General features: G+C 42.8%; 1 protein-coding gene across 4 annotated transcripts in view; it reads left to right on the plus strand.

Annotated features, from left to right (window-relative positions):
* Window positions 1-12,493, plus strand: part of LOC129831624 (contactin-5-like) — an 804,231-nt gene that overhangs the window by 488,878 nt on the left and 302,860 nt on the right. For all 4 annotated transcript variants that reach the window (XM_055894962.1, XM_055894963.1, XM_055894964.1 and 1 more), the window contains one exon: window positions 9,580-9,675. In XM_055894962.1, the coding sequence (XP_055750937.1) occupies window positions 9,580-9,675 (96 nt within the window). The remainder of the gene's footprint in view (window positions 1-9,579; window positions 9,676-12,493) is intronic.

A 12,493-nucleotide genomic window follows, 5' to 3' on the forward strand; every position in this document is an offset into this window, starting at 1 on the left:
CACTAACCTGGACGCTTATAAGAAATCCCGCTTCGCCCTCGGATGAACCATCAAACAGGCAAAGTGTCAATACAGTACTGACATTGAATCCTACTACACCGGATCTGACTTTCATCAGATGTGGCAGGGCTTGCAAACTATTACGGACTACAAAGGGGAGCCCAGCTGCGAGCTGCCCAGTGACACAAGCCTACCAGACAAGCTAAATAACTTATATGCGCACTTCGAGGCAAGCAACACTGAAACATGCATGAGAGCACCAGATGTTCCAGACGACTGTGTGATCATGCTCTCCGTAGCCGGTGTGAGCAAGACCTTTAAACAGGTCAACATTCACAATTCTGCAGGCCAGACAGATTACCAGGACGTGTACTCAGAGCATGCGCTGACCAACTGGCAAGTGTATTCACTGACATTATCAACCTCTCCCTGACCGACTCTGTAATTTCTACGTGTTTTAAGCAGGCCACCATAGTCCCTGTGCCCAAGAACGCCTAGATAACCTGCCTAAATGACTACCGACCCGTAGCACTCACATCTGTAGCCATGAAGTGCTTTGAAAGGCTGGTCATGGCTTACATCGACACCATCCTCCCGTAAACCCTAGACCCATTTCAATTTGCATATCGCCCAACTTATCGCCCCTAGACCCACAGATGATGCGATCTCTATTGCACTCCACATTGCCCTTTCAAAAGGAACACCTTTTGGAACACCAAAAGGAACACCACGCCCCCATTCTCATCGACGGGGCTGTAGGGGAGCAGGTTGAGAGCTTCAAGTTCCTTGGTGTCCACTTTACCAACAAACTATCATGGTCCAAGCACACCAAGACAGTCGTGAAGAGGGCTTGACAAAGCCTATTCCCCCTCAGGAGACTGAAAAGATTTGGCATGGGTCCTCAGATCTTCAAATAGTTCTACAGCTGCAGCATCGCTTGCGTTCTGGCTGGTTGCATCACTGCCTGGTATGTCAACTGCCCTCCGACCGCAAGGCACTACAGAGGGTAGTGTGTACGGCCCAGTACATCACTGGGGCCAAGCCTCCTGCCATCCAGGACCTCTATACCAGGCGGAGTCAGAGGAAGGCCCTAAAAGTTGTCAAAGACTCCAGCCACCCTAGTCATAGACTGTTCTCTCTGCTTCCACAAGGCAAGTGGTACCGGAGCGCCAAGTCTAGGTCCAAAAGGCTCCTTAACAGCTTCTACCCCCAAGCCATACGACTGCTGAACAGTTCATCAAACGGACACTATTTACATTGACTTTAGGTTATTTAGTACTCATTTTCTTAAAACTGCATTTTTGGTTTAGCATTTCACGGTAAGGTTGTATTCGGCGCATGTTACAAATACAATTTGATTTGTACTGTAGCTAAAAGCATTTCTAAAGTCCTCTTCTCCCTATACTGTAGCTAGAATCATTTCTACAGCACTTCCAGGGATCCAGATTGGAGGTTGGAGGAGGCTGGGGCGGCAGGCTGTCAACCTTCCTGATTGCATCAAAAGCAGCAGTAGCAGCCCGAGGGGAGGGAGGAGATGGACAGAGGAGATGCAGGGGAGAGAGGGAGGGAGGAGATGGAGGGGATGGGGGGAGTGAGGAGATGGGGGAGATGGAGGAGAGGGAAGGGAGGATATGGGGGAGATGGAGGGGAGTGAGGAGAGGGAGGGAGGGAGGGAGGGAGGGAGGGAGGGAGGGGGGGGGAAGAGATGGAAAGTAGAGGGTGGGGAGACATGTGATCTGACTCCCTAATGAGATCCTTCTCTCTCTCTCTCTCTCTCTCTCTCTCTCTCTCTCTCTCTCTCTCTCTCTCTCTCTCTCTCTCTCTCTCTCTCTCTCTCTCTCTCTCTCTCTCTCTCTCTCTGTCTGCCCCATTCCATGGCCTCTATGGGGATAAGAGTCAGGTATTGTGTCATTGTGGCCTCTATAACTACAGTAGTAATACGTCTAGTGAGCTCCATTGACATCAGAGCAATGTCAGGTTCTATCTCCACCGGTCTATTGTCCATTAAGACGTAGATGGAAGTGATTCTGTGACCGCAGACACAGGTAAGATCACATGATCTCAAGGAAAATGAACCACAACTGAACAATGGATTTAACAGAGATGCATACTGAGCCAAGAATATTCTGTCTTTTATGCCTTTACCTTTTTCATACTGATTGTCCATATTGAATTACAAACTTATTTTAACTGAATGATTAAAATACAATAATGAGGTAATGCTTTGAGCATTGTTCAGGCTATGGACTAGTCTTCAGAGAACCAGTCAGTAGATTGGAAGATACTTATTCAAATGGCGTAACTATTCTCTTCCATTCTTATCTAATAACACATCCATGGTTGTTGATTTGTTAATAACTCATTCATATTTATCTCCTGACATGACTTAAACATTACAGACAGATCCGATAGGTCTAGAGAAACATGACTTCACATTACAGAGAGATCTGATAGGTCCAGAGAAACATGACTTAAACATTACAGAGAGATCCGATAGGTCTAGAGAAACATGACTTCACATTACAGAGAGATCTGATAGGTCCAGAGAAACATGACTTCACATTACAGAGAGATCTGATAGGTCTAGAGAAACATGACTTCACATTACAGACAGATCTGATAGGTCTAGAGAAACATGACTTCACATTACAGAGAGATCTGATAGGTCCACAGAAACATGACTTCACATTACACAGAGAGATCTGATAGGTCCAGAGAAACATGACTTCACATTACAGAGAGATCCGATAGGTCCACAGAAACATGACTTCACATTACACAGAGATCTGATAGGTCCAGAGAAACATGACTTAAACATTACAGACAGATCCGATTGGTCCAGAGAAACATGACTTCACATTACAGAGAGATCCGATAGGTCCACAGAAACATGACTTCACATTACAGAGAGATCTGATAGGTCCAGAGAAACATGACTTCACATTACAGAGAGATCTGATAGGTCCAGAGAAACATGACTTCACATTACAGAGTGATCTGATAGGTCCAGAGAAACATGACTTCACATTACAGAGTGATCTGATAGGTCCAGAGAAACATGACTTCACATTACAGACAGATCCGATAGGTCCAGAGAAACATGACTTCACATTACAGAGTGATCTGATAGGTCCGGAGAAACATGAGAGGGTATTGTAATAAAAATAGATCTGATTGGTCCAGAGAAACATGAGAGGGTATTGTAATAAAAATAAAGGAAATTAAGCTGTAGTCAGCCGCTCAACACATTTTAATCTCTTCTCCTCTTGACACCGGATGTGTCTCAAATTATACACTTCTTCTGACCAGAGGTCTATGGGCCCTGGTTAAAAGTAGTGCACCATTTAGGAATAGGGTGCCATTTCAGAGGCAGCCAGTATGATCTGGCAACTGTGTTGTCTTTATGTCTTTGGTTAGAAGGTTCTGACACCTGGAGATCATGTTTTACTGTCTATAGATCGTTACAGCAGAACCAACGCCTCAGATTGTTCTCTGACACCTGGAGATCATGTTTTACTGTCTATAGATCGTTACAGCAGAACCAACGCCTCAGATTGTTCTCTGACACCTGGAGATTGTTGTGCTGCTATCACCTCCCACTGGAATGTAAAGTAGTAAAACCTTTGGTACAGCCTCTCCTCAACACCCAATCCTCTTGTTGATACATGTGTCCCAAAGGCACCCTATTCCTGATATAGTGCATTAACCCCATAGGGCACTGGTCATTAGTAGTGAACTATATAGTGAACAGCGTGCCATTTAAGACACAGCCAGAGGCTGATCAGTTAATGGCCACCTCAGTGACAGTGATCAGTTAATGGAAACCACAGTGACAGTGATCAGTTAATGTCCACCTCAGTGACAGTGATCAGTTAATGGCCACCTCAGTGACAGTGAACAGTTAATGGAAACCACAGTGATAGTGATCAGTTAATGGCCACCTCAGTGATAGTGAACAGTCAATGGCCACCTCAGTGACAGTGATCAGTTACTGTCCACCTCAGTGACAGTGATCAGTTAATGGCCACCTCAGTGACAGTGAACAGTTAATGGAAACCACAGTGACAGTGATCAGTTAATGTCCACCTCAGTGACAGTGATCAGTTAATGGCCACCTCAGTGACAGTGAACAGTTAATGGAAACCACAGTGATAGTGATCAGTTAATGGCCACCTCAGTGATAGTGATCAGTTACTGTCCACCTCAGTGACAGTGATCAGTTACTGTCCATCTCAGTGACAGTGATCAGTTAATGGAAACCACAGTGACAGTGATCAGTTAATGGAAACCACAGTGATAGTGCTATTCAGACTAAGGCCTTCCATTCCTTCACTCTGGTGGCAGCTTATTAGAGAGGGAACTGAAGCCTGCGTCATGTTTAGCAGAGCACATTGTACTAAAACATTTTTCAACCCTACTCAACATTCCTTAGGTTTCACACAGTGAGCTGGTGCGGAAGATGGGTTAGCTTCAAAGTACACTGATGATAGCCTAAGCGCTGACATTCTGGTTCACTGTTAAGCCTCTTGAGAATGATTAAATCAAAATGAAAACATTTAATATTGCTTTTGTCGGTGGGGGCCCTGTACTCTTCATGATGCTTCAAGTGGATATGCCAACCTTCATGAATTGTTCACAAAAATGTAGCTTCAAAATGTGTGTCTGTAATATTAATATAATATAATATAAGTAATATGCCTCTAACTTTCCAGGGCTCCAGTTATAGTAGCTTCTCTTCTCAATGCAGGAGACATTTTATATTTATAATGTATAACTGAACCAGTCTCTATAGACCACACTATGTATCACTCTGTATAGCTGAACCAGTCTCTATAGACCACACTATGTATCACTATTTATAGCTGAACCAGTCTCTATAGACCACACTATGTATAGCTGAACCAGTCTTTATAGACCACACTATGTATAACTGAACCAGTCTCTATAGACCACACTATGTATCACTATGTATAGCTGAACCAGTCTCTATAGACCACACTATGTATAGCTGAACCAGTCTCTATAGACCACACTATGTATAACTGAACCAGTCTCTATAGACTACACTATGTATCACTATGTATAGCTGAACCAGTCTCTATAGACCACACTATGTACAGCTGAACCAGTCTCTATAGACCACACTATGTATAACTGAACCAGTCTCTATAGACCACACTATGTATCACTATGTATAGCTGAACCAGTCTCTATAGACTACACTATGTATAGCTGAACCAGTCTCTATAGACCACACTATGTATCACTATGTATAGCTGAACCAGTCTCTATAGAACACACTATGTATAGCTGAACCAGTCTCTATAGACCACACTATGTATAGCTGAACCAGTCTCTATAGACCACACTATGTATAGCTGAACCAGTCTCTATAGACCACACTATGTATCACTATGTATAGCTGAACCAGTCTCTATAGACCACACTATGTATAGCCGAACCAGTCTCTATAGACCACACTATGTATCACTATGTATAGCTGAACCAGTCTCTATAGACCACACTATGTATAGCTGAACCAGTCTCTATAGACCACACTATGTATCACTATGTATAGCTGAACCAGTCTCTATAGACCACACTATGTATAACTGAACCAGTCTCTATAGACCACACTATGTATCACTATGTATAGCTGAACCAGTCTCTATAGACCACACTATGTATAGCCGAACCAGTCTCTATAGACCACAGTATGTATCACTATGTATAGCTGAACCAGTCTCTATAGACCACACTATGTATAGCTGAACCAGTCTCTATAGACCACACTATGTATAGCTGAACCAGTCTCTATAGACCACACTATGTATCACTATGTATAGCTGAACCAGTCTCTATAGACCACACTATGTATAGCTGAACCAGTCTCTATAGACCACACTATGTATAGCTGAACCAGTCTCTATAGACCACACTATGTACAGCTGAACCAGTCTCTATAGACCACACTATGTATCACTATGTATAGCTGAACCAGTCTCTATAGACCACACTATGTATCACTATGTATAACTGAACCAGTCTCTATAGACCACACTATGTCTAGCCGAACCAGTCTCTATAGACCACACTATGTATCACTATGTATAGCTGAACCAGTCTCTATAGACCACACTATGTACAGCTGAACCAGTCTCTATAGACCACACTATGTATAACTGAACCAGTCTCTATAGACTACACTATGTATCACTATGTATAGCTGAACCAGTCTCTATAGACCACACTATGTATCACTGAACCAGTCTCTATAGACCACACTATGTATCACTATGTATAGCTGAACCAGTCTCTATAGACTACACTATGTATAGCTGAACCAGTCTCTATAGACCACACTATGTATCACTATGTATAGCTGAACCAGTCTCTATAGAACACACTATGTATAGCTGAACCAGTCTCTATAGACCACACTATGTATAACTGAACCAGTCTCTATAGACCACACTATGTATCACTATGTATAGCTGAACCAGTCTCTATAGACCACACTATGTACAGCTGAACCAGTCTCTATAGACCACACTATGTATAACTGAACCAGTCTCTATAGACCACACTATGTATCACTATGTATAGCTGAACCAGTCTCTATAGACTACACTATGTATAGCTGAACCAGTCTCTATAGACCACACTATGTATCACTATGTATAGCTGAACCAGTCTCTATAGAACACACTATGTATAGCTGAACCAGTCTCTATAGACCACACTATGTATAGCTGAACCAGTCTCTATAGACCACACTATGTATAGCTGAACCAGTCTCTATAGACCACACTATGTATCACTATGTATAGCTGAACCAGTCTCTATAGACCACACTATGTATAGCCGAACCAGTCTCTATAGACCACACTATGTATCACTATGTATAGCTGAACCAGTCTCTATAGACCACACTATGTATAGCTGAACCAGTCTCTATAGACCACACTATGTATCACTATGTATAGCTGAACCAGTCTCTATAGACCACACTATGTATAACTGAACCAGTCTCTATAGACCACACTATGTATCACTATGTATAGCTGAACCAGTCTCTATAGACCACACTATGTATAGCCGAACCAGTCTCTATAGACCACACTATGTATCACTATGTATAGCTGAACCAGTCTCTATAGACCACACTATGTATAGCTGAACCAGTCTCTATAGACCACACTATGTATAGCTGAACCAGTCTCTATAGACCACACTATGTATCACTATGTATAGCTGAACCAGTCTCTATAGACCACACTATGTATAGCTGAACCAGTCTCTATAGACCACACTATGTATAGCTGAACCAGTCTCTATAGACCACACTATGTATAGCTGAACCAGTCTCTATAGACCACACTATGTACAGCTGAACCAGTCTCTATAGACCACACTATGTATCACTATGTATAGCTGAACCAGTCTCTATAGACCACACTATGTATCACTATGTATAGCTGAACCAGTCTCTATAGACCACACTATGTATCACTATGTATAACTGAACCAGTCTCTATAGACCACACTATGTCTAGCCGAACCAGTCTCTATATACCAGACTATGTATAGCTGAACCAGTCTCTATATACCAGACTATGTATAGCTGAACCAGTCTCTATAGACCACACTATGTATCACTGAACCACACTTTGTATATTGCACTTTTCGCACCAAAGTATGTTTATATGACAGCTCTGTTATGGATCAACCAGTTATACTACAGCTCTGTTATGGATCAACCAGTTATACTACAGCTCTGTCATGGATCAACCAGTTATATTACAGCTCTGTCATGGATCAACCAGTTATATTACAGCTCTGTTATGGATCAACCAGTTATATTACAGCTCTGTTATGGATCAACCAGTTATATTACAGCTCTGTCATGGATCAACCAGTTATACTACAGCTCTGTCATGGATCAACCAGTTATATTACAGCTCTGTCATGGATCAACCAGTTATATTACAGCTCCTTTATGGATCAACCAGTTATATTACAGCTCCTTTATGGATCAACCAGTTATATTACAGCTCTGTTATGGATCAACCAGTTATATTACAGCTCTGTCATTGATCAACCAGTTATATTACAGCTCTGTCATTGATCAACCAGTTATATTACAGTTCTGTCATGGATCAACCAGTTATATTACAGTGCTGTTATGGATCAACCAGTTATATTACAGTTCTGTCATGGATCAACCAGTTATATTACAGCTCTGTCATGTGTCAACCAGTTATATTACAGTTCTGTCATTGATCAACCAGTTATATTACAGCTCTGTCATTGATCAACCAGTTATATTACAGCTCTGTTATGGATCAACCAGTTATATTACAGCTCTGTTATGGATCAACCAGTTATATTACAGCTCTGTTATGGATCAACCAGTTATATTACAGCTCCTTTATGGATCAACCAGTTATATTACAGCTCTGACATGGATCAACCAGTTATATTACAGTTCTGTTATGGATCAACCAGTTATATTACAGCTCTATTATGGATCAACCAGTTATATTACAGCTCTATTATGGATCAACCAGTTATATTACAGCTCTGTTATGGATCAACCAGTTATATTACAGTTATATTACAGCTCTGTCATGGATCAACCAGTTATATTACAGTTCTGTCATGGATCAACCAGTTATATTACAGCTCTGTTATGGATCAACCAGTTATATTACAGCTCTATTATGGATCAACCAGTAGACACCTTTCCATTGGCTCTGCTGCCCACACTTTTCGAAAAGTTGTTCTTCCCACGCTCTGGTCCAAAGTAGTGCTCTGTATAGGGAATAGGGTACCATTGGATACTGGACCAAAGTAGGGCGCTATATAGGGAATAGGGTACAATTTTGGACACGCCCTGCACTCTTAGAAAAAAGGGTTCCAAAAGAGTTGTTTGGCTGTCCCCATTGGATAACCCTTTGAAGAACCCGTTTTTGTTCCTGCTAGAACCCTTTTGGGTTCCATGTAGAACCCTCTGTGTAAATGGTTCTATATGGAACTCAAAAAGATTCTATCTGGAACCAAAAAGGGTTTTTCAAAGGGTTTTCCTAAAGGGTTTTCCAGCCAAATAACCCCTTTAGGTTCTAGATAGCACCTTTTTTTCTAAGAGTGTGGGAAGCAGAGCCATTGAAAAGGTGTCTACTCTATGTCTTCAATTGAGCTCTGACCTTAGTCAGCAGCTCTTGTATAACTTAAACAGGTTATTATTTCATGTTAGGACATTAAAGTGTGTCATAGAATATTGACCTTCAAACATTAACTTTAAAATGTTTACTCTTTCACGGCAGTGCAGTTGGGTTTCCAATAGAAGTATTGTGCTACGTTGGCTACAAAGCTTTTTGGGAAAACTCTGTCCCCCACCCTGGTAACTGTGTGTACAGAATAATTGTGTAACTGTGTGTACATTATAGTCTTGTAACTGTGTGGAAATTAAAGTCCTGTAACTGTGTGTACATTATAGTCTTGTAACTGTGTGGAAATTAAAGTCCTGTAACTGTGTCCACATTATAGTCTGGCAACTGTAAATGCTGTATGTTGCAGATCTGGGGGCTTTCAGTGGGAGGACGAGAGGAGGCGTGTCTGTAAGGGAAGGACAAGGAGTGGTGCTCATGTGTACTCCACCCCCTCATTCACCAGGTAAGACCCTGACCCCTGACCCCTAAACCTCCTCATGTGTACCCCACCCCCTCATTCACCAGGTAAGACCCTGACCCCTGACCCCCTCATGTATACCCCTCAACCACATTCACCAGATAAGACCCTGACCCCTGACCCCTAATCCCCCTCATGTATACCCCTCAACCACATTCACCAGATAAGACCCTGACCCCTGACCCCTGACCGCTAACCATTCTCATGTATACTCCACCCCCTCATTCACAAGGTAAGACCCTGACCCCTGACCCCCCTCATGTATACCCCTCAACCACATTCACCAGATAAGACCCTGGCCCTTGACCCCTAATCCCCCTCATGTATACCCCTCAACCACATTCACCAGATAAGACCCTGGCCCTTGACCTCTAATCCCCCTCATGTATACTCCACCCCCTCATTCACCAGATAAGACCCTGACCCCTGACCCCTGACCGCTAACCATTCTCATGTATACTCCACCCCCTCATTCACAAGGTAAGACCCTGACCCCTGACCCCCCTCATGTATACCCCTCAACCACATTCACCAGATAAGACCCTGGCCCTTGACCCCTAACCCCCCTCATGTATACTCCACCCCCTCATTCACCAGGTAAGACCCTGACCCCTAACCCCTAACCATTCTCATGTATACTCCACCCCCTCATTCACCAGGTAAGACCCTGGCCCTTGACCCCTAACCCCCCTCATGTATACTCCACCCCCTCATTCACCAGGTAAGACCCTGACCCCTAACCCCTAACCATTCTCATGTATACTCCACCCCCTCATTCACCAGGTAAGACCCTGGCCCTTGACCCCTAACCCCCCTCATGTATACTCCACCCCCTCATTCACCAGGTAAGACCCTGACCGCTAACCATTCTCATGTATACTTCACCCCCTCATTCACCAGGTAAGACCCTGACCCCTGACCCCTAACCCTTAACCATTCTCATGTATACTCCACCCTCTCATTCACCAGATACGACCCTGACACCCTGACCCCTAACCCCTAACCATTCTCATGTATACTTCACCCCCTCCTTCACCAGGTATGATTATTTAGTCTCAGCATCCCAAACAGGCAGATGATACAGGTGCATGTGTATTGTTACAAAATATCTTCATCATCACATGATGCTTTAAAACTTCTTGTCAATAGGGGGGCGCTGTTTTCACTTTGCAAAAAATCGTGCCCAAATTAAACTGCCTCGTACTCTATTCTAGATTGTACAATATGCATATTATTATTAATATTGGATGGAAAACACTCTCAAGTTTCTAAAACTGTTTGAATTATATTTGTGAGTAAAACAGAACTCATTTTGCAGCAAACTTCCAGACAGGAAGTGAAAAATCTGAAAACTATGCTCTGTTCCAGGGCCTGCCTATTCAATTGCCTAATATTTATCGATAGCATGCACTTCATACGCCTTCCACTAGATGTCAACAGGCAGTGGAAGGTGGAATGGGGTGTCTAGCTTGATCTGAGGTCGAACAAGAGCTCTTGGAATGACGTGTCCAGAATTTCCTTTGTCTACCAAGGCGTGGGAAGCACCTCCATATTGTCTTATGATAAGCGTTCGGTATACACGGCTAATATCTCCGGCTCTGATTTTATTTGATGCATGTGATAATAACATCGTAAAGCAGTTTTTGTCAACCGAGTTCTATCAGTTTATTCAACGTTTATTTGGACTTTTGGAGTTTTCCGTTCTTTGCGTCGAGAGAAACTGGGAACGTCATCAACATTGGCTAGCATTGTGGCACGAATTCGACAGGAGAAAAGGACTTTCTAAAACCAAACAACGATTTATCCTTGACCTAGGACTCCTTGTACAAGATTCTGATGGAAGCTCAACAAAAGTAAGAACAATTTATGATGTTATTTCGTATTTCTGTGGATAATGTTATTTCTATTCTCTGCCGTTATTGCGGGCGCTGTCTCGCAATAACGCAAGCTGTTTGTTATGGTAAAGTTATTTAAAAAAATCTAAAACGGCGGTTGCATTAAGAACCAGTGTATCTTTCATTTGCCATACTGTCCAAAATAGCTCCGAACATTCTGGTGAATCGATGCTACATATTCACAATGTATAACCATGGTTCGCAGCTCTAAATATGCACATTTTCGAACAAAACATAAGTGTATTGTATAACCTGATGTTACAAGACTGTCATCTGATGAAGTTGGTCAAGGTTAGTGATTTAATTGTATATCTTTTGCTGTTTTTTGCGAATGCTATCTATGCGGTGAATAAATGCGGTTGTGTGTTTGGCTATTGTGGTAAGCTAATACACTGCTCAAAAAAATAAAGGGAACACTTAAACAACACAATGTAACTCCAAGTCAATCACACTTCTGTGAAATCAAACTGTCCACTTAGGAAGCAACACTGATTGACAATAAATTTCACATGCTGTTGTGCAAATGGAATAGACAAAAGGTGGAAATTATAGGCAATTAGCAAGACACCCCCCAAAACAGGAGTGATTCTGCAGGTGGTGACCACAGACCACTTCTCAGTTCCTATGCTTCCTGGCTGATGTTTTGGTGACTTTTGAATGCTGGCGGTGCTCTCACTCTAGTGGTAGCATGAGACGGAGTCTACAACCCACACTAGTGGCTCAGGTAGTGCAGTTCATCCAGGATGGCACATCAATGCGAACTGTGGCAAAAAGGTTTGCTGTGTCTGTCAGCGTAGTGTCCAGAGCATGCAGGCGCTACCAGGAGACAGGCCAGTACATCAGGAGACGTGGAGGAGGTCGTAGGAGGGCAACAACCCAGCAGCAGGACCGCTACCTCCGCCTTTGTG

This window comes from Salvelinus fontinalis, chromosome 33 (genome assembly GCF_029448725.1).
Source record: "Salvelinus fontinalis isolate EN_2023a chromosome 33, ASM2944872v1, whole genome shotgun sequence".
NCBI classification, from domain to species: domain Eukaryota; kingdom Metazoa; phylum Chordata; class Actinopteri; order Salmoniformes; family Salmonidae; genus Salvelinus; species Salvelinus fontinalis.